Raw genomic sequence first — 24,135 nt, forward strand, 5'->3', positions numbered from 1 at the left:
TTATTTATTATTTATTGTGAAACTCGACACTTTTTCAAGGAGCAACAAAATAATTGACAGTTTAAACGGAGACTAATTGAGTTGTAGTTGCATGTCAGCGTCAGTGTGTTTAATTCAATATTTATTACAGTAAATTGCCGATGTCAGTTGAAAAATCGTACTTCTAAAATGTAGGAATTTTTTTAAACTAGAGTGAAAGTTGCATGGCAATGGAAAATATTTAATTTGACCTAAAAACATTTTCTTGGAAATTGTTTTGTGGAATTTCTAGTGCCTGCATTGCTTCAAACTACTTCGTTATTAAGATAAATATGCCAAAAACCACAAATGCTTCAGCAAACTACAAGTCTCTACAAAATGCTTTCCATTTTTGTGGCCTTTACAAGTACCTACACAAAATGCCATAATTATTGACCAACCAGATTTTGGCCAGAAATTCCCAAGGGCTCGGAAAAAAGCACTTCCTTTGGCAGTTATGCCACTCGAGGTTGGCTTTCGATTTGTAAATCGCCATTGCCGGCATTGTTCGACTGGCAATTAATCAAGCTAAAATATTCATTATGAGCTTGTGCATTTTGTACTCGTCGCACCATCGATTAGGAGTGTGCTGAAATCCCGGTCACAGTATATCGTATACATGGGCGATTTATATAGAGAGAGTGGGTATAATAAATCGAACGCTTGAATTGTGGTTGCGGCAAACTCGCATTCCATCAATTAGCCAGCGATGGGATGTGCTCTGGATTTATTTTTGGCAACGCGTCTGACCTCCAGAACAATAACAAAGGGCCCCAAGTGACGCACATGTGATTTTTGCGTATACAGTAGGATCATATGGGGATGCCATCATTAAGACCAGGATAATGCGGCTAGTCCTGGCTGCACTTAGCCAACTCAGAAGCGAGAAGCTAAGCCCAAAAGCCGAAACCTGCAACCGATGCCTTGGCTGAAGTCAAAGGCTGTGGGAGCCATAAAAATTTTAGTGTCATGTTATACATTGTAACCCATCCGCCTGGTTTTTCACCCTCCTCCCCCCCTTTTGTAAACCCCATTTTCCGCGGGTTTTCCGCCTCGTTGCTGCAGTTTTCCCTTGTTTTTTTTTTTTTCTGTTATTTTTCTTTTCGCTCTGTTCAGCTCCCTTGTTAAGCTGCTAGCCAAATTTATGGGCAGCGCGCAGAGGGGGAAAAGCGCGGAAAATGCATATTTTCCGAGGGTCTGGCCGTGGATTCGGTGGGCCTGCTCAGCGAGGATAACAATAAAAGTGGTGACCGAAATATATATATCTGCGGCTATCTGGCGACCAGGAGTATTAACTGCGTTGATTTACAAATCAGGGGATCTAGTTATAAGTTTTATTTTAGGTCAATTTGGTAAAGACTAGTAATATTAGTTTCTTTTTAAAATGAATTTGTGTGAATTAAAGAGTAGTTTAAAAATTCAAAAACGAATACAGACAATATACAAATGATTGAGAAAGCCAATATTTGCCTTTGGGACAGGCCCAACAATTTACTAACAATGAAAATATACATTTTTAAAAAATATTAATGGGGAAGGCAACCCTTATATATTACATAAAATAAATAGCTACATTTTCAACACACATTAATAGAGACTATAAATGATCCAACATAGTTTCTATATTAAGAACAAAGTTTTAGTAAAGAAATAGATAGATAGATTTTCAGGCTTAAAATGAAGTTGTGATCCCTTGGGTTACTGGCACCGCTAATAATTATAATAGATATTATCACTTTCGGACCCCATGCAATGGCAGCCACTCAAAATGCTGTGCCACAATTTTTTCGCCACCCGCATTTTTAATGAGATTTATGAGATGCCAGGCCAGAAATGAAGAGTGGCGAAAAAAGCTAAAATATGTTTTGGGATGAAAGGGCTGCTGGAATTTCATATTTCATATACCGCCGCGAGGAGAGGCGATTGGTGCAATTACAGAGGACGACGGCGGCAACTCGACGACAATTCGGCAACAATGCAGCGGCAGCAACCTCAAACGTCAATGGCTGAGGAGCGAGCGTGGGAAATGTGGCCCGCAGCAGCTTTTTGGCCAGCATTCCGGCAGCCTTTCGTCCTGCGAGGTGGGCAGGCCCAGAGGAGAAGGACTCCAGGCAGCTGCATAAAATATGCGACCGAAGCACGTCGAGGGTGGGGGGATGAGAATGAAATATACATAGTTTTGAGCAAAGAGCCGTGGCCGCAGCAAAGAAAAACGAGCCATCGATGGGTGGAAAAATGCGGGAAAATCGTTGGGGTGGCGAGGAGCGGGTCTTTATACCGCCGAAACTTGTGCAGCGCAGCAAAACAACGTGCAAAATTTATAGCGCATCCTTCGAGCGAGTTGCAAGTTGCAATGCCTGGAAAATGGGATGAGGCAAGAGGACATGGACGTGGACGTGGACGTGTACGTGCAAAGGGGGTCGATAACTTGGCGCCACGACCATCATCTGCGTGTGTCTGTGTGTGTGATGTTGCTGATGAGCAGAGATCTGCACTGGGAAAAATTCCAGCTTAAATATATATCTTTTTAGCACACTCCCCTTTAAATACTTTTTTTTTCTGAATTAGGGTGGGACTCTTGGAATATATTTTACAAATCAAAATATATCATTAAATATGATTGGTTTTTTTTCAAGCACTGAGGTTAAACAAATAAGAGTTCATTAAATATTCATATATAAAGCCCTGAATATTTAATTTTTATGAAAGAAAATATGTACACCGTAAAAAGTTGTTTGTTCTTGTCTGACAAAAAAAAAGAGAGCTAAGCTTTTGTTATACAAGAAGTTGAAAACAAACAATCAAATATTCTACATTAATTATTTAAAATTATATAATCAATTAAAATATTTTTTTACATTCTTTAACTTATTGAGAAGATTATAAACCATTGAACTAGTGTTTTTTTGCGTGTGCTGCATCTTTTTGCCGCCCAAATTGCTTGTCACTTCCGGTTGTCTGCTCTTCCGCTCTCTCACGTCTCTCTCTCTCTCTTTCGCACACACACACACACACACACACACCGAAGAGAGTGTGAAATATGGCTGACACTTGAAAGTTGGCCTTCGATTTTTCATAACAATTGCATATTTATTTGGGCATACGGCACCCAAAAGTCCCACTTTCCTCACATTTCCTTCGCTGACTTTTGGCCGATTATGCAAGCGCCGTTTCCCTTTTGGCCAAGTTTGCAAAAATAAGACATAAATAAAGAAATGGAAAGCGATTCCAGTGGCTTTTATCGATTGTGTATCCATAATTAAATGGCTTTCAGCAAAACTAGACCAAAAGCGAAAGGTATAATTAGCAGTATGTTTATAATTCTTTTTTTTTTTTGTATTTTCTGAACGTTTTAAAAATAAATTAGGCAGTGATTGCCACTTAAAATGAGATAAACATGGGATATTTCAATATTGGCAACATATTAAAAACACATTAGGATGAAATAATACAGTGATTTAAATGCCTGCGTCTAACCAATAAAGCGAACCCGAGTTTTTTTTGTGTACACCCAATTAAATGTCAATTTATTGGTAATTGAATTTCATGGAGTGCGCAGGCAATTAGGTGGTTCATATGGAAATGTGGGTTGTGGCAACATCTGGCGAAAGTGAAGTGAAAGCAGGCGCATTTCTCCGTTCCGTTTCGTCTCCATCTCGCTTTATGGACATGTATCTCCGCCTGCCTTGTGTGTGTATGGCCTCAATTTCCCAAGTCCCCGGGTACTACGGCAGAATCTCTCCACTTTTCACTTGCCACTCCAATTTTCCCCGTCCCCTCCCCCTCACCCTTTCCCTTCCCCCTTCCCCCTCCAAGCCCCTCTTGTTTGTCTGCCTTTAAATGTGTGTCATGATGTTAATTTGCTGCACCGCCGGCCATGGTAGGGTTGCCAACTTCACTTAAGATGCATCTAGCTTTAATCGGAGATCAAACTCTGAATCGAATCTTAAAAAAAATATTAAGTGTATGTCTGGTTCTAAAAACATTTTATGTGACTATATTTTACAAGGTATTTTCTTAAAAATCCATTACTTATTTATTATGGTAATAAAACATATAAATTAATAAGCATGTTTATCATCTTTAAGATACAAGCAATATAACTTTCTTTAAAGTAATGATAATTCATCATGTACTTAATCTTTTGTTAATTAATGATTTTTATGATATTAATATCTTTCTATATGTTCTTTAGCTGAAAAGCAATTGATATTAGGTCACAAGTTAGTCTCTTAAATTTTGCTTGTAACCTTAAGTTGGCAACACTGGCCAGCTGACTCCGTCTGGGCCAGCTGCAAGGGATGGAAAGGCGGAGGAAAAGCGAGGGAAATGCGGTGGAAAAGCGGTGGAAAGCCGGGCTAAGGATGGGTGGTTGTAGTGGGCCTGATAGGAGAAACTGGCGACGCTTTGCCTGTCGTCAGTTTGTCTGCGGCTCTCCGAATCCGACAGTCAGTTGGCAGGCAGTTGGCAACTGCAACTGCAACTGCAACTGAAAATTGCAACTGTATCCGCATCCGTATCTGCAGCTGCAGCTGTAGACTACGATTTTGGCCAGAACGAGCGACACTTGCAGCATTTGTCAACGTCATTAGTTGCACATCGAGCACACTGCAAAACAAAAACTAAAAAAGGAGGACATTTCGAGGGGAAAGCGCCAAGTTTTTCAATGCTAAATTGAATTTAAGTTTTAATTGGTTTGAAAAACATCTTTAAATTGCTTACACAATTTTGTGTTTTTGAGGCATCACCAATTAAAACTTAAATTATATTTCGAATTGAAGGTTTTGCTAGTTTAAAACTTGTTTACTTTCTCCTCAAAGGTCCTTGTTTTTTAGTCCTAGCATTTATTTATTTAAGAAGGGCTTTCTTGGGAATGGTTTACTTGAATATATTATTAAATTGGCTTTTAAATTTTAAAAGAATTTAGGTGGGGAGTCTGTGAGTATAAGAATGAGTTTATAATATTTAAGAAAAACTCCTTTTAAAGGGTTACTAAATTTGCAGATTTTGTGGACTTTAAATTGTGATAACTTCAAGTGGGCTTGCAAAAAAGGGTCAAAAGGGTTCCCACTTCATTCGCCTGCGATCTTGTAGCTATAAAACTGACAATTATGTGAACTTCAAGGCGGGGGAAATGAATTTAATTTCAGTTTTGCTCGTTTGACGCGACATTGTGTCTGGGCGGCGACCACGCCCCCTGGCCAAAGCCATATCCTCACGGTCCCGCCCCCAAAGGCCTAACAACTTTGCCGGAATAAACAAAAAAAAAATAGGGAAAAAGGACACAAAAAGAGAGAAAGAGAGCGAGATACTGACACTAATGCAACAAAATTGAAGCAGATGCAAGTGGAAATGTCCTTGAGGCTGCTGCACACACACACACACACACAGAGAGATGTATAGTTTTATATATACGGGGATATATATGTGTATCTGTACATACATACCGCTGCTTAACCCAAAGGCATCAGCACTGTGTTTCTCTTTCTTTTATCCTTTTTTATGGCCGCCAGAGTTTTCAGTTGCAATTTTTGGCAACTGCTGCAGCGTGTGACGTCACAAACACACACACGTACAGCACATACAAGGCTTGGAAAATGGAGTTGGATTTATCCAAAAAAGGGGCGGGCATAGGCGGCTCAGGGGGCGTGGCTGGCTGAGGGAAATGTGTAAATTGCTGCTGCATTTTGGGCATGTTTAATGTAATTACCAAAAGGCTTTCAGTGCACAAACACACACGCAAATGGAGGCACACACACACTCACGTGCAGCCCCCTTAACCCTTATGCGTCCCTCGTCCTTCTGGTAACTGCCTCTTGGCATTCAGCCAAAAATATCATTCTATAAAATACGAGTTTAAGCGCAAGCACACAAAAGTCCAATAAGAAACTTCCCCGAATAACGAGAAACAAAAAGAAGAAATGCGCACTGAAAAATCAGCAAAAGAGAGAGAGTTTTTCCCCGCCCTCACATGAGTTTTTATTTCGGGGGGCATACATGGCAGGCGTTTCTTATTTTTTCGAAGGGGGTTTTCCCGGGGAAAACCATGTCCTGCTTGACAGGCTGACTGCCTGGCGCCCTGCAACTCTTGAACAAAATAACATTTTGGCTTTCACTTTTTTTTTTGTTTTTGTTTTTTTCGTCGACAGTGTTTTTCTATTTCCCCAGCCAGGCTGTGTTTTCGTTTTGCCTTCCATTACTATTTTTTGGGCATTTCTCATTGCTTACTGCTCAAATGGTTTTTGTTGCCTTCAATTGCACAGATGCAGATACAAAGAAAGGCCACTTAAATAACACTTTAAATTTGGTGAAGCAAGTTATGGCAGTACTGGTAAATTGGATTTTGCGGAATCGAAAGGCTACCAATATAAATTATGCATTTCTGTATATTGTTTGGCATATTTAAATTAACATTTTAAGGGCTGAATGGCTGAACTTTCGAAGCCTTTGTTTAATAAAATAGTATTTGACTATTTGGCATTGCCATATTACGTATTGTTGAGCATTATTTATTTTTCCCTGAAATTGTTTTCTCGTCCTTGTTAAACAAAACACAGCAAGATGCATGAGGTAGTTACATTTCTATCTATAGACGGAACGGAAAGTAAGCTAGATCTTCATTTAAATATTTTGTATTTTTATTTTCTGTATATGATAATAAAAATCTACAAAATGGGATCCTGTTATTCAAGAAAAGGGATACAAAAATATTTTTTAGATTTTAAATATGATTAACTACGTTTTCTACATAAAAAACAATAAGAATTTAATCATAATCATAAAAAGTGATGTTTTGAGCAAATTACTCATCACATCTTTTATAACGAATGTTATCTACTATGATATCTATTTCTCGCAGTGCACATACAAGTTTGAGCTTCAGCTTTCTTTTCATTTCTCACTTTCTTGCTCTCCTTTCTCGCTGTCAAGTGCAACACGAAATGCTCAACTCAAAGTTCTCCTTGTGCTTCGTTCTTGATTTAGTTTACTTTAGTCACGTTTATTGCGCTTTTAGGACAGATATCTTCACCCCTAGCACCCAGTTCGTACTTTTTCCCACTCAATTCCCCTTTTCCCTTTCTCCACTTTCTTTTTTCGGCCCGGATGCGAACAGGGCGAGGTAAACAATTCGAGTGGCGGAGTTTGAGTTGGGGGGCGTTCCTCGAGTGGCTCAGGTGGCTCAGGTGGCTCAGGTGGCTCAGGTAGCCCAGGTGGTGCACCCAAGTGCCCCGAGATCTGTGCCAGCTGGGGGGCGCAGATAAACGAATCCTTTAGGCAACATTCGTGGCATACAGCTTCCGTCGCTCGTTCGTTCCTTATTTATTTATTTTGCATTTGGATATCCGCATGCAGAGGGGCTTAAATCTGATGAAGCCATCAGCAATGCGGCAGGCCAAGCACTTTGCACCTTTTACCAGGAAATCTCATACAGAAAATGGGAATCTACTGAGTACGGAACAGCCGTCTTATCTGCCAGCATTTGAAAATTATTAATGCAATTCTAAAATCCGTAGACCTTTTTCTATGCATTTTTTTTAATTTTAGAGCAAATTTCTTTTGTTAAAAAAAGCTATTTTATATGGAATTATGTTGTTAGAAGATCATAAATGATTTAAATTTGTTGCAAAAGTAGTCATTGCCTTTGTTGAGTGTTAAAAATGCAAGTACAATAAGTTAAGATATTTTCAAGACAACTTAATACTCATTTGAATTACCTATGTACGTTTCAATTTTTGTTTTTTGTAAGATGGGGGGCTTTTATTTTATTATTAAACTCTCCTTCACTGTTCTTTAATTATCTATGGAATTGGTAAAAACAATATTTGTTATATTTAAGAGTTTAGACATACATCTATTGAGCAATAATACACTCTAAAGGTATTTTACGAAGAAGGAAAATGCGTTGTTTCTTGCAATAACCATATTTTAAAGTTGAAAGGAAATCTTTCCGAGGGAAAAGTAAGATTTTGTGCTAGAAAAATACCGAATTTGTGAATGGTAAAGAATGGAGCATTTTGCTGAGAAGGATATGTGATTCAGTGATTTTCTTGGCATACCCGTAGCCGTCGAGGGAGTTGCGCTGCAGCTGCTGCTCCCGGAGCTGCAGCTTCCGCTCGGCGATCTTCTTCTGCTCCTCCTTCTGCTCGAGCTGCTCCTTCTGGTGCTGCTGCTGCTGCTGCTGCTTCTTGCGGTGCTGCCGATCCTCCCCAAGGCCGTAGAGGCCGGCGACGGCGGCCATGCCACCAGGTGGGCCCCTGGCTCAGGCTCACCTGGATGGATGGTAACCCGATGGGATGGGACGTGGGCTCGCGCCGGTTTGGGACTCACTCCGATCCGGTTTCGGACTCTGACTCGGATTCGGAATCACTGGGGGACTGCTTGTCACTGGTTGTGTCATGGATCGATATCGATTGCTGTGGCCGCGACTGCCATTCGCTCATTTTCACTTTCGTTTTCATTTTAGTTTTCGCGGCAATTCACTTGAATACATGGCTAATAGAGCTGGCAATAACAAGAAACAATCGATAGGATTATCGATCATTTCGATGGCCCACTATCAGTGGCTTTGAGCCACCTTCCACAGTTGTCGAGAAACATTGGGTGTACCTCTAAGCTATCCTATACAAATTAGACCAACCGACCTTTGGACAAATTAATAGAGCTGGCTAATAGAGCTGGCAATAACAAGAAAAAATCGATAGGATTATCGATCATTTCGATGGCCCACTATCGGTGGCTTTGAGCCACCTTCCACAGTTGCCGAGAAACATTGGGTGTACCTCTAAGCTATCCTATACAAATCAGACTAATCGGCCTTTGGACAAATGAACTTTTTATTAATTTCAATAAAATCGATATGCAATATCGATAAGTTTCTATTGCTGGGGGAAAGTGGACAGATTTCATGGGTACTGACATTAAAGCCATCTGATTTATTATCTCGATCTCATTAATAGTTTAAAAACATTTAACTGTTTCTCAAGGTGTGGTATTTGGTATTTTTAGCTTTGATGGCAAACGATCACGATTCGCTGGCTGAGAACTGAAGCCCCTTGATGAGTGTAATTAAAACAATATAATGCTACTTATCGCTCGCCCTCCCCAGCACACTTCCGATTTTCGATTTTCCGGCTCCCGATTGCCTCCCCTTCCCTTTCCCACCCCTTTCACCACCCACTCGCTTGGCAAATCAATTAGCGTGCCCTCTCGCCCAGAGTCTTATGTAACCATTGCGTAATGCCAGCCATAATTGCATCGCTGTTGGTTCTGCCTTGTTGTTGGTCGTTGGTTGTTTAGCTTGAAGCACATTGCCGGGAAAGCAAACAAAAACCAAACCAAACTAAAGCAAACCAAACCCCTAGAAAAGTGAATCACATCACATCAAATCGAATCGAATGGAATCGAAATCAACTCGCAAGCAAACAAAGCATGTGGCATTTGCCCTGTTCAATGCGCCATTATCTATTATCAAATGGATTCCGCCTACCTGTTCGTTTTAATAAATTGACTTTGATTTGAAAAACGAAAGATTGGGTATTTTTCTGTGGAAATATAATGTCCTTTTGTGATGCCCAACTTACCACAATAACTTCATCAAATGGGCAAACCACTGATTTTTTATGTAGGAAAAATAAGATTCAGACTTTTTTTTGACCAATTTTCTCATTTTTCATCACGTTTTTTTGAAAAAAATTGAAAAAATAAAAAATTTTCAGGTTTGAATTCCAATGGATTAGAAATTAAACTACGAGTTCAACGAGGTGTGACATTCCTTATTCTGACTTATATTGGCAATTTGGCAGTCAAAACTCTGGTTCTATAGGTAATGAGATGAGGAAAAATGAGATTCAGAATTTTGTCAGAAAATACTCGTTTTTATCGAGGTTTTTCAATTGTAGTTTCGCCAAATCAAGACGTACAGCTAAAAGACCGACTGTTTTGAGCAGCTGGCTTCCAATGCTAACGATCCCCATAACTTTGAGGAAAATTTATTTTTGACCAATTTTTTGCATTTTTCATAAGGGGTTACATCAGGATTTTTTGAAAAAAATTGGAAAAATAAAAAAGTTTCAGGTTTTAATGCCAATAGGTTGAAAATTAAACTACGAGTTCAGCGAGGTATGACATTCCCTATTCTGACCTCTATTGGCAATTTGGCAGCCAAAACACTGACTTTTTAGGTAGGAAAGATGAGATTCAGAATTTTGTCAGAAAATACTCTTTTTTTTCGCGGTTTTTCAATCGTAGTTTCGCTAAATCAAGGCGTAGACCCAAAATTCCGACTGTTTTGAGCAGCGGGTTTCCAATGCTATCGATCCCCATCATTTTGAGGAAGATTTATTTTTTGACCAATTTTCGCATTTTTTGTAGGGGTTACATCAGGTTTTTTTGAAAAAAATTGAATAAATAAAAATATTTCAGGTTTGAATGCCAATAAATTGGAAATTAAAATACGAGTTCAATGAGTTATGACATTCCTTATTCAGACCTTTATTTGCAATTTGGCAGCCGAAATACTGACTTTTTAGGGAGGAAAAATGAGACTCAGAAATTTGTCAAAAACATACTCGTTTTTTCGCAGTTTTTTAATCGTAGTTTAGCTAAATCAAGGCGTAAAGCAAAAAGACCGACTGTTTTGAGCAGCTGGCTTCCAAGGCTAACGATCCCCATAACTTTGAGGAAAATTTATTTTTTGACTGATTTTCGCATTTTTTGTAAGGGGTTACATCAGCTTTTTTTGAAAAAAATTGAAAAAATTAAAAAGTTTCAGGATTGAATGCCAATGGGTTGGAAATTAAAATACGAGTTCAACGAGGTATGACTATCCTTATTCTGACCTCTATTGGCAATTTGGCAGCCAAAACACGGATTTTTTAGGTAGGAAAAATGAGATTCGTAAAAAATAATTTTTTTTTTGCTGTTTTTCAATTGTAGTTTCGCCAAATCAAGGCGTACAGCTAAAAGACCGACTGTGTTGGCAGCTAGTAACATTAAGTATATCAAGTTCAAGTTGTGTGTGTAGTTTCATAGAAATTCTTATAGCATCGTTAAAAATTTCAGAAAATGCATTTAATGACAATAGTTCCCACCCCCAGTGCATAAATAAGAATACATGTTTTATGACTGTTAATTGAAATGTATGACATTGATTTGTCGAGTTATGTGGCACATAAAAGTACCCCATAAATAACATTTGATGGAATTATAAAACAAAGATTGCTTTCAATTAGATTGAATATAATATTAATGATTTCTCCATTCGTGCTAATTGATATTTATTCTATCTATATTTCAATCCATTATTTTAATGGAGAGCATGCGTTACACAATTGAAAGAAAACACGTGCGCCAATTAAACATAAGGTTTCTAGTTGACTGAGTTAGCTGTCTAGCCACATTTGGAATAGATGCCAAGTTGCAGTTTTGCGGCTCAGATGGCAGCATTTAATAAGCCAAAAGGCTTAAAACCGCTTGGAAATTGCTTCCGTGTTGAAATTGAGTTAACAATACTTGGCTCAGGTGGCAGAAAAGAGAAGATAGCTCAATGCTGGGTCGGGTTTTATTGATTTATGCGCCCTCGCATCACGTATACGCCCCGCATCACGTATACGCCTCGTGTGGCTCGTGTTGCTGTTGCTATTGCTATTGCTATTGCACTAATCTCCTCCAGTCGGTGGTTTTGGTGGCTTGGTGGTTCGGTGGTCTGGTGGTTCGTTGGCGGTGGCCATTAGGTGACAGTTGCCCGGCTGCACAGGCTTAAAGTGCAATGCCAAACACTTGCGTTGACGCTGACGTTCATGTAAGCGCATTAACTCATACAGCGAACGGGGAAATTGGCAAAAGGGGGGCTAAAGAGGGGTTAAAGAGGGGCTGAAGTGGGCCAGCATAGGCCTCGGCCAGCCGGCAAGGTCAGGGCCAGAGTGTGGGGGACGCAGACCATCAGACCATCAAGCCATCAGTCCATTGGCCATTCAATTACGACGACAGAAAGGGGAGCCCACAACGCCTCCCTGGGCAATCGGCTCGCTCAGTGGCTCACAAGCATGCTCACATATGCCAGAACTTAAGGCCAGGGGTTATGGGCTTATGGGCTCCATATTGCCAGCATATTGCCCTGGATGTTTCGGTGAATTATGCCTCGAAAGGTACTCTTAACTACTTGATAACTCTCTTCAATAACTGGGAAATTCCAATTAGCATCTCCATTTTTGGTTTCAAATTCACATATAAGATTATATTAGTTATAAGGCTATATTAAATATTTAAAATCAATATACCATTAAACTATTTCTCCAATTTCAATGGCTGATTAACTTCCCTTCTCTATAAGACTATATTAAATATTTAAAATCAATATACCATTAAGTTATTTCTCCAATTTCAATGGCTGATTAACTTCCCTTCCTTAAAAATGTCTAGAGTGTTATTGGGCATCAGCTTATCAATAATCCCCTGAATTAAAATTAGGTACTTCAACTTGAAACTGTTTAATAATTTTATAAATTTCAATGGACGATTAGCTCACTTCCAGAACCTTTACAAATTCTAAATTCCTGGAGATTCCCTTGGCTTTGGTTAACAAATAATCCCTGGAATTAAGTTGGCCACATAAACTTGAACTTGAAACAGGTAAGCCTGTAAGCTGGTTACTCTATAAATAGTAGCTCATTTGTGCATGGCTATTGCGCGTCATTTTAATCGGATTTAGGCGTCACTATGGCTGCATTTAGAGTGGGCATTAGAACAACCTGACTTCATGCCTCATTCAAGCCGCACGCTCTCAACTTTTCGCATTTTGTGGGTGTAATTTCAATGCTCATCGGCATTATCATTAATATGAACACGATGTGGCTGGCCACAATTGAGGTGGGCGTGGCTGGCTGGGGGCGTACTTTTCATATCCCCCGAACACAAAAACCCATTCAACTCATTATTAAATTAGAATCAACTAAATTAAATGCGAGAGCTGCTTTGCGAGAGTGTGTGTGGGTGGTTGGAAAATGGGAAAGTGCAAGTGTGGGCGCATGAAATGCGCGTTGAAGCGCATCTACATATAACGCACCACCCCAAAAGAACACCCAAAACACCCACCAAACCACCCACTGAACCACCAACCACCCAACTACCAGCTTCTCCACTTCCTTTGCCTTTAATTGAGTTGTGCGCTAATTTGAAAGCAATAAAACAAAGCCAGGAAAATGTGGGCTTGGGTTGGGAAAACGAGTGGGGAAAATGTAGGTGAAGGTGGGGGGAGGGGGGTTAGTTCCACCCGTATAATGCGCATTTAATGCACTTCCAGCATCCTTTTTTCCCCAGCGCATTTTGGGCAAACAGGTAAGAGGGCCAAATGTCATGTGAAATTGGCCAAATTGAAATAGGTTTTCAAATTTGCATTCGCACGAAACGAATGTGAGAGCCTGATAGAGCAAAAAAGACAGCAGAGTTAATAAAATAATGGACAAAAACATTTCCCAAGGGGAATTGTGAACCATTTAACAACATGATTTTGTACTTATAAAAAATATTTTTTAATTAAAATAAAAATTATATATATTTCAAATAGTCATACTACCGAACTACCTACTTAAGCAACATTTTGAACTATAATACATCCCGTTACCTATGCCAAGATGTTACCAAATTCATATCCCGATTTAATATTCAATGGGTTAAGCTGAGGACTGCACTGAAAGCTCTGTGATATAACGCTCGCAGCCGGATTGTGCGCTCGGTTTGAAAATACACATAAATAAATTATTCAAACTAATGACAAGAATCTCTTTGGGGGACAGCCCCCTAGTGCTGTCCCGTTCTATCTTCTCCTTCCCACCGATGCCATTTCTATATATATATATATGTATATACTCTAAAAGGATGGCAAAGTTGAGGCTGCCGTAGAGCTCCCCGGGATTCCCCGATTCCCCGTGGTGCCATAAACATTTCCAAACGTTTCGCTTTCGCTTGGTTTATGCACAAATTATTGTTTTATGCACACCAGACACCAGGGGGGCCATCGCCAGCAGGGGGCAGAATGGTGGTTTTGGCTGTTTAATCTCCACTTTGGCCAAAAGGGGTGACAAAGGGGGCGTTTCAGCGGTTTCAGTTCGCTTCGGTTTTCAGTTTTCAGTTCTCAGTTTGCCATCCACTCAGCTCGGCATTCTGATTGATTGATTGATTTGCCACGAGATGCAGCCGAGGTGCACGGCGCACGAAAATGGCGTTTTGTCACACCGAAATAGCTCATCTGTCGCTCAGCTGACAACGAGATATTCTGCTTATTAAAGAACCATTCTCGGAGACCCGTCAAATCGCGGGGCTTTCAAATGGCTGTCTAAAACCGAGAGACGCGGTTTATTTTTAGCCATTGTGTGTGGTGGCTCAAACAGATAAAGCTAAACTGGCTTAAATACCTGATAACCACAATCTAGTAAACATATTAGAGATAAGGAAATGTTATAGATTTTAATCTTCCTTTAGGAGTCTAAAAGTATGTATTTTGCAAACTAGCATTAAGCGGACTTAGGGAATATCTCTGCTCGGTCGGAAACAATAATCTAGTAAACGTTTTAGACATCATAAAGTTTGATACATTTAATTCTTTCCTAAAAAATCTATAAATTTGTATTTTAGAAACATAAATATGAATACCTCTGCTTGGTCTCTGCCGCCACACAAACAATGTGGAACAGAGGTAGGCTTCAATACAAATAATGTTACCAAATATGATCCTTTAAATCTGATATAAATAATCCTTTGGGCTTTGAAAATCTTTATAGATTTTTAGACTTATATTTTCATCTACCACATGTAATGTTTTTATTTTTAACTTAAGATCCTCACTTTCTCTGGTATTTTCTTTCACTGTGTGCAAATCTTCGCCAGGCCCACATGTGTAAAAGGAGGTGTGGATGGAAAAGCGGGTGGAAATGTGGGCGGAATCGTTTGGCTGGAGTGCTGAAAAGCATTTGCATCGCCGGCCAGCGGCATTGACAAAAGCCAAAGCTGTACGAGAAGCGTTTACCGAAGGCAAATACAAAATTTATCGATTACTAAATGACAGCGGAAATGCCAATGCGATGAGGGGTCTGTCGGGGGGTCAAAGGTTGGGGTTACGAGGGGAGTAGGTGGGTTCAACAAATTGGAAATGACAGACAAGCGCCGACAAATATCAGAGCTGACATTCCTAGAAACTTGCGGGGCAAAAAAAAAATGTAGCAGGAAAACGCGGGTTGGGTATGCTTTTGGTTTTGGGTGGTGGTGTTCGTGCGTGCTTGGTCATTCCCCTTAGGCACCCGAACCCACCCTATAAACACCCCCTATCATTTGGTGGGTAAACAAACTGCGGTGAAAATTTTAGCCCTACTTTAACCTATTTGTACGCCCTGTTCATAGGTGGACTTATTAATTGCCAGATGTCAGAATCCGAACCAGGAAATGATTCATGAGGATTTGCCCCCCCATGGTATATACACACAGACATATTTTCCCCCTTCCCCGCAAAAGCAAAATTAAGCTTTTCCTAAGCGGGAGTAAAAACGGTAGATTTTGTGGAAATTCCCTTAAAAATTTAATTGAAATTCTTTATGCAAATTTCGTCTATGCAAGCATTTGAAAATGCATTTTTCGGCAAAGGAAAATAGAAAACAACAACATTTTTTCAACATTCAATTTTCTACCATTTATTTTTGCCAGAATCTAAGTAAATATATTGTGTGTGTGTGTGTGTGGTCTATTTAGCCTGGCCAAACATATATATTTCATGGAGAATGTGTAAACAAATGCAGAGGAGAATTTTATTTAAATTTTTGCATGCGGCAATTGGTCTAGTTTTGTTTTTCCCATTTTCAGTGCTGTTGTTTATGGACGCTTCATAAATTCATTTTTAGTGGAAATTAAAATTGCAATCTTTCCTACTTCATTGCCCACACACACACACACACACATGTGCTGAAAACGACTAGTTTGAAGTTGCTCTTTTGTGGGTATCTCTCAATTTTGCACAATTTCACCCGAAAGCCATCGCATAATCCTCGAGAAAAGCCACAAAAGCACAAGAGCCAGCAGCATTATCAGCTAATTTTCCACTCTTAACCTCTGCCAACCTCCGACCCGTTTAGTGTGGGCCTTGAAATTCATAAAACTGCAAAGGTTGACAAAGTTTAAATTTCTGCTTGCCAAGCTGCCCTTTTTTTTTGCCTTGCCTTGCCGCCCGAAAAGCTTACTTAGCTCGTCTACATGGACACAGATAATTGACACTAACATAGATACACACATATGAACTGACCACAGTTCACACCCACACTTTGCCAAAAAAAAGGAAAAAAAAGGGCTAGACTAAAATGATATTGCCACTGGGACTTTCGTCACCTTTTCCTTCTATTTTTTCTGGCCTGAGTAAGGCAAGTGTTTTCGCAATTAATCTACGATAATTTCAATTTAAGTGTGGCAAATTCAAGGCAGAACTCTTTGCCTGTATGCCGAAAAGTAGGCAATGGATTTTTTCATTTCGTTTCCTTCACTTCACTCATTTCCTGCCCCATTTTACCATGTGTCTTTGTCTGTGTGCCGCTCTTCTCGCTTCAAACTCAACATTGTTGCTGGCAGCATTTTGTGTGTGTTATTTTTGGCTTGCTAATACCATTAAAACTTTGTTGTCTAACATAGCCAAAACCAACACCAACACACCAGCAGCGGGCAATAGCGGAAACAACAACAATAAGAGCAGCAAGGACTCAGCTCGGGCCTGCCAGTCAGGATACAGGCGAACAATTAAGTTTGCCAATGGAGTGATTCTCACGACTGTCAATTTACCCTAATCCTTGAAAAACATTTATAAAGGTGCCTAAAAGTAGGCAATAATATATTTTAGCTTCAAACGATTTTTTACTGCATACTTTTAGGCAGCTTTATAAGTGTTTTCCAAACAACTTGGCAACTAAAAATGTCATTTTTAACAACTCTTTGTAAATTTACCCTAATCCTTGGAAAACATTTATAAAGGTGCCTAAAAGTAGGCAATAATATATTTTAGCTTCAAAAGATTTTTCACTGCATACTTTTAGGCGGCTTTATAAGTGTTTTCCAAACAACTTGGTTAGAAATCTCTTTTTTAACAACTCTTTGTAAATGCAGTACAGTTTATTGAGTTATCGGGTGTTTTAAGATCGAATTTGTGTAATTTTTGAAAAGTATACAAGCTGTCATACTCCCAGGTATATTCCCCTCACTTAGAAATCATTTATAAAAGTGCTTAAAAGCAGTCAAAAATATAGTTTATCCTCGAAATATTATATACTGCACACTTTTAGGCAGCATTCTAAGTGTTTTAAAAATAACTTGCTATAGACATCTCTTTTTTACCAACTTTTTATAAAAGTAACACAGTTTAATGAGCTATCAAGGTGCTTTTCATAGATCGAAATTGTGAAATTTCAATTTGTAGCCAAACTGTCGTTGGCTCTGTCATATTCCCAGATACATTCCATCTGCCAGAACATACCTCTGAGGACACCCTCTAAAAAGTGGGCGAACAGGAAGCGCCGGAGGAAGAGGAACTTGTAACAATGTTGCTTGTTATTAACATTTATAGTTTCGTGTCGAGTTGAGTTGAGTTTTAGTCCCTGTCTATGGGGTTTTCCCTCTCTATCTCTTTCTCTATCTCTATCTATCTCTCTTCCTCTCTAACTTTCTATTCCCATTTAGCCATCCCTCTCGCTCCATTTTCCGACAATTTCCAACTCTTTTCCTGGCGCTAGTTTGAAATTTGTAAACCGAGACTTGGCCAGAGTTCATTTTTGGACTCTCGGACTTTGGGGCACGTGACTTTCAAAGTTTGAAACGAAAGTTTTGCCCACTTTTCTTTCGTTTGCTGGTGGCCACAGACAAAAAGCAGGAAATAGAAAAGCGTTCCATTTAATGGACTTTCCCAGGCATATGCAAATCGATTGACACACGAAAATTAAGCTGCACAAATTTAATTAGTCTAAGTGCAGTGGAAATCAATGAGCCTGCTGAGGTGAAAGCCAGGTTAAAAAGATAACCTTTTCTTTTTTTTCTTCTATGCTTTGGCTCAGGCTCGTTTTAATTAGGGGAACAAAAGTCCTTTGCCTCTGCATTTCTTTTTTGCCGCGTGCTTCGCTGGTACGTGTGTGTGTGTGTGTGTGTGTGTGTGTTAGCCAAGTTCTAATTCCCCGACTGTGGTTGTATCGATTTTGCTTACCAAAAAAACGGGGAAAAAAGAGGAAATACAGGAAAAGAGAGCAAGGAAAGTTCCTTTTGGTCAGAGCGTGTGTTGCACCTGCCGCTTTTGAATTGAAGTGGGGATATCGCAGGGGATTAGGGTTAGCTGGAGCTATGGCTCTATATGGGCGAAGCCAAGGTACAACACGATTTTTATAGACCCACATAGAGTCGCTTTTCCAGGGGGAAAAAGAGCGAGCGAGCCTGACATTCGCGCATTTTTATGTTAATTTTTATGGCTCATTTTTACTGTTGCTTGTTGTGGTTGCTCTTGGCACTGCCGCCGCTGCCATTTGAATTAATTTCATTTAATTTGCTATTGTTTTCCCCCTTGCCACTGCCACTGTTTATTTGCTTTTGCCCAACTTAGCACTGAAGTATTTATATAAGCGTTCCAAAAAAGCAAATCACTCTCAGCAGCACAGATCTTCAGTTAGAATTTAAAGTGCTAAAATCACTTTTACCCGGCTTATATAAGTCAGAAAAAGTATCTAGCACATTTAAATATATAAATAACTGCACTCGAAAGACTCAATTTCGGTATTAATTTGGCATTCTCTTGTGTCCGGAGTGCTTAACTATTTCATCGGGATTACCTGGCGTCCGTTTGCCAAAATCCACGCTTAAAATGTCAAACAGAATTTCCGTTTGAATTTATGCAATCATCTGCGTTTTATAAGACGAGAATTTCATTTCACACTGCATTTTTATGATTGCAACTTTTTGCAACTTTGAAAGCCAAGGGGAAAAATGAGTTTCGCCTTCATTTCCATTTGGCAAACTGTTTAAAGGCGTCCTAATGCACTGTCGATTACCCGACTTCTGCTGCATAATTGAAATGCATCATCATCATTCTGGCGCTCCAAGGAGCTCGGCCAAACGCTAATCGATTCCGAAATGCGATTCGAAATTCTATTTAAGCATTAATGAAATTTTTTGCCCAGCCAATGGCAAAAAGTGGATGGCGAGGTGGGGCAAAATGTGCGTGCTTCTCACCGGTCTTGAGTTGGCTTCACTTGCTTGTTGGGTTTTAGCGATTTTCTGCATGATTTCGCAAAGAATTTTCACAAGTGGGTGGTGGCCCGGGGGAAGGGTCCCAAGAAGGCAGGAAAAGCCTTTGGCTTGATGGCAATACCCTGCAAGTTGGGGATAATCCCAGTGTTGGCTCCTTCCCTGGCAGCCAACGATCAACTTTAGAGTGCACTCAATGGGAAAGTCGATTCAATCAGGGTCTCTAAGAGGAAATCAGGGGACAATGGAAAGTCAAGGAATAAATATCATAAACATATATGATTTTCTATCAAAGTGAAAGTGCTCACGGGCAATATTCCACAGATCTTAGAAATGGGTTGCATAATTTGGAAAAGGCTTTATTTTGAAAGGAGGTATATTAAAGATATAAGTCTTGGAAGCAGAGTTTCTATAGTTCTTATTGATTTTTTTACATTAAAGTGAAAGTGAGTAAAGTCAATATTCCACAGATCTTAGAAATTGCCTGCAATTTTTCCACAATAGCTTTATTTTGAAAGTAGGTATATTAAAGATATACTGCCTAGAACAGGAGTTTCTATAGTTCTTATAGGTTCTTATAGATTAAAGTGAAAGTGAGTAAAGTCAATATTCCACAGATCTTAGAAATGGGTTGCATCATTTGGGAAATAGCTTTATTTTGAAAGTAGGTATATTAAAGATATAAGGCCTAGAACCTGAGATTCTATAGTTCTTATTGATTCTTTTCGATTAAAGTGAAAGTGAGTAAAGTCAATATTCCACAGATCTTAGAAATGGGTTGCATCATTTGGGAAATAGCTTTATTTTGAAAGTAGGTATATTAAAGATATAAGGCCTAGAACCTGAGATTCTATAGTTCTTATTGATTCTTTTAGATTAAAGTGAAAGTGAGTAAAGTCAATATTCCACAGATCTTAGAAATTGCTTGCATAATTTGTAAAATAGCTTTGTTTTGAAAGTTGGCGTATTGGAGATAAAGGGCTTAGAACCTGAATTCTTATAGTTCTTACGGATTTTATAGATTAAAGTGAAAGTGAGTAAAGTCAACATTTCACAGATCTTAGAAATTGTTGGCATAATTCAGAAAATAGTTTTTTTGTGATTGGATATCGGATATAAAGGGCTGAAGACCTGAACTTTTATGGTTCTTATAGATTAAAGTAAAAGTGAATAAAGGCAATATTTCATAGATTTTGAAAATTGCATCATTTGGGAAAGGGTTTATTTAAGAACTAGGTACATAAGGCTTTGAGCCTGAATTCGTATAGTTCTTATAGCTGTAGAAACCCCTCGCTTTCATGGAAAGTGTATTTAACTTTCGTTTTATCACGGCTATTTTCCCTCCTGTTTATTGCCATTTTATTCTTTCATTTTTCTCTCGCTCGTTTGGCTCGCACGGATTTGGCTTTCGCTCGGCAGCAATTGTAACAATTTTTGCCACTGGTGCTGCTGCTGCTGGCGGCATCTTTTGAAGCCCTCGCCCGCTGTGCGCTGTCTGGCAGGATAATGCGAACAAGTGGATGAAAATGTTTGACACGGAACAACAAGGAGCAGCGGGAGCCAAACTGCAGTCGTCGTCGAGGCCTTATGGCCTCTCATCCTCACATCCTGGCTGCCTGGCTGCCTCTCACCCGCACACCATCACACCAACACCATCAGCACACCAACACAGCAGCAGCAGAAAAGTATGCTATGTTTGCCGTGCTGTGGCCTCCTGTCTCCTTGCTGCTACTTCCGTTTCCGCTTTTGTGCAGCAGCTGCTTGCTGCTTCTTGTTTGGCCTTTGGGCGCAAATTTGAAAATAATTTACAATGACGTCACCGGCGTGTGAAGCGAGTACATGTACATATGTTTATATAACACTGCACAACTCTGGGCGAAGATTCCTCCACGGGCCCACAGTGCGTATGCTTGACCTTCAAATTGGCTTCAAGCGGCCGCAGATCAATAACTCTGCTCTCTGTGCCACCCGCCCCTTTCTTTTTTCATTATTTTTTTTTGTTTTTTGCCTTTGGTCTGTTATATTTCTGCTGCTTGTTGAGTCGTAAAAAGAATTACGAAAAAAAAAAAACAAATAAAAATGAAAAAAAGAGCCGAGCGAAAACGGAAAAACCAAATAAAACTGTGAAAAGCCGGGGCCACAAAAAAGCGACCAAGAAGACGAAACGAAACCTAAAAAAAAATGGAAGAAATTGGTGTGTGTTTGGGTGCTACGGCTATGTTTGTTTCAAATTAAAATCACGCAGCGCACGTGCAATCTACACACAAACACACACACACACACCGTATATTTCCACCTCTCGGCAGCATATTAAAAGCCCAAAACTCGCCATCGCCGCAGTGCGTAACTTTCTCCATTCTCCTTTCTCCGTTCTCCTTTCTCCACTCAACATTCACCATTCGAAATTCACATTTCTCTGAGTAGAGTGGAGCAGAGGACCGAAATCCACTGGCAAGAGATTTCGGATCCAGGCGAATAATTTACAATATCCATGACCATATATACCCGTAGATAGATGGCACACTGAGCGGATTTCATGGGTAAAACTTGGACAAATATACCAAAAGTAATACAAGAAATATCTAATTTAATTGGGTAATTAATGAAAATGATTTGGAAAACATTTGGGTCCACTGAAATCCTATATCATTTCATCAAGTTGAATGTGTGATTCTCCATAAAGCCTTTAACTATTTGTGAAAACCATAAAAAGCTGAACTTAAAAGCCTCTGTGAAACATTAAATGTGTTTTATGGTTGATGAAAATGAGTAAAGTGACGAAGGGATATTTTTCTGTGGCTTTAATTCCCCAAGTACATATACATATTATATATACGGTTCACTGTGGGGCTACTTTTGATGGCCAAATTTCTTTCAGTGTCTGTGGCAGTGTGTTCGTGCCCAACCGCAAACATATGCGCATAAATATATACATATGTAAGTTAGCAATTGGGCCAAAACTAAATGGCCAAGCGTGGCAGGAAAGACAAAATGGAGCGAAAGAGTCGGCAGAAAATGGTAGCAGAATGCCATTCAATCAGGCAATCTGCGAATGCAATGGTCTTTTTTCTTCATCTTTTTGGGTAGAAAAGCTACAGCTGAAGACAGGCTACACTTTAAAGCCACTCGATGAGGAGGGGAAATTCAGGCTAAAAGACAAAGCCGAGTTGCTTCAGTGGCATTAGGAGAGCTTACAAGTGGCCGGGGGGATTTATTAGCGTCGAGAGAGAGAGGGGGAGCTGTTGCTGTTGCCATAACCACTTAACCCGCACACAGGGGCGCAGGCACAAAGGGGTTAAGGGGGGCCTGGGAACCACACTCGACGCATTTACGATTGAACTGAAGCCAAAGCTAAGCCTAAGCCTCGGCGCCTAAAAAAGCGGTCTATGTGCGTGCGAATGGGCTCCCATACCCCTCAAAAAACCCCCCTTTTCGCAGAGGGGGTTCCCCCAACCCCTCCTCTCCCCCACTCGTATTCAACCGCAAACTGCTTTTGTTTTATGATGTTTCACTTGCCAGTTGTTGCTCAGAACTCAGAGCTCGGGCTTCTTCCTGTTGCCTCAGCTGCTTGCATGCAAAGTTCAATCAAAATAAATCAGATGCCTAGAACATTACCAAAGGGGGGGGAGGGTAAGGTAAGGGGGTTTGCCCCCCCCCCCCCTGCTTAAGTGGAGGTTAAGGGTTAACAGGGGGCTGGGCTGTCGAGCCGTCACGGCACTCATACCGCTCCCCTTTCCCCCGCTCAACCAGCAACACCGACTTCGATCGACTTCTTCAACTCTTCAAGTGCCCAATTAATTTTGGCGTGTGCGAGTCAAACTTGAATTTAATCGCAAATACAATAAGAACATGGCGTAAAAAACAAGAAAGTTAAGCAGAAACAAAAGGAGGAGCCAACACAAAAGAGGCTTAGAAGACGAGGCTGAATAATAACCTCATATGCCAAGTGCTCAGGTTGTTGGTAAAACGGGGAAAAACCTCAGCTGCTGCTAGACAAATTAATGAAAAAGAGCGAGAATCCAAACTAATTTGTATGGAAAACTGGGTGGCGGAAAGTTTTCCAAGACATTGTAGACTGCTAGAACAATGGGTGGTCATATAATGGTGAACCTGGAGAGATAAGACCGCAAAAAGATTGCATATATTTTGGGAAATTTTAACTGCAACATGATAACTTTTTTCTTTCAATGCTTTTATCTTCAATACCTTAATTAAAAAACATCTAAGATTGCATTTAAAATGTATTCCCACTAACTAAGGCATTGGAACTAGAACCACATAAGCGAAACCATTAATCAATGCGAGTTCTGGTCCTTGGACTTGGTTGTATATATATTGTATTAATTTATTTCAGTTCTAGTGAAATATAAATGGCACTACCAAGTCTATTTTGAGCCTCTTCCATTGATCTTGCTGGGATCCTTGAGGCAGGCTTATTATAAATTAAACCTTCTCCGCTTGCCTTGTTCTCATTTCTTTGACTATTCTATTTTTGTTTAACTTCGGCTGTGATTTTAAGTTTGATTTACAATTGCAAATTGGGTCAACTTGTTTTTCTTTCAGCTTCGGCTGGTTTTCCCTCTGCTTTTTCCCCCGCCACCATTCAGTTTTTGACGGCGCCAATGCGTCGTATGAGCAATTTGCCAGTTTCTCTTTAGGCCCTGCTCCTTTGGCTCTTTTGGGCCACTCCAATGGAAATGGAAATGGGAATGGGGATGGCGATGGCAATGGAAATGGAAAATGGCAATAGGAATTGAAGTTGCTTATGTAAGCAGAACTTCAGTGGCGGCCCCGCCTTCTCCACTTTCTTGCCTCCCCCCATCCTAACCCTTTCTATATCCCCCCCGCCACTCGACTAGAGTGAAA

General features: G+C 40.0%; 1 protein-coding gene across 15 annotated transcripts in view; it reads right to left on the reverse strand.

The window, feature by feature from the left end:
* The window catches only part of LOC119557334 (potassium voltage-gated channel protein Shaker), a 126,647-nt gene that overhangs the window by 42,480 nt on the left and 60,032 nt on the right, over positions 1 to 24,135 (reverse strand). For 5 of the 15 annotated variants that reach the window (XM_037870059.1, XM_037870063.1, XM_037870060.1 and 2 more), the window contains exon 2: positions 8,076 to 8,520. The exons of the other annotated variants lie outside the window; for them this stretch is intronic. In XM_037870059.1, coding sequence (XP_037725987.1) covers positions 8,076 to 8,257 — 182 coding nt within the window. In that variant the 5' untranslated portion in view covers positions 8,258 to 8,520. The remainder of the gene's footprint in view (positions 1 to 8,075; positions 8,521 to 24,135) is intronic. 15 annotated transcript variants of the gene reach the window in all.

This window comes from Drosophila subpulchrella, chromosome X, assembly GCF_014743375.2.
Source record: "Drosophila subpulchrella strain 33 F10 #4 breed RU33 chromosome X, RU_Dsub_v1.1 Primary Assembly, whole genome shotgun sequence".
Classification (NCBI taxonomy): domain Eukaryota; kingdom Metazoa; phylum Arthropoda; class Insecta; order Diptera; family Drosophilidae; genus Drosophila; species Drosophila subpulchrella.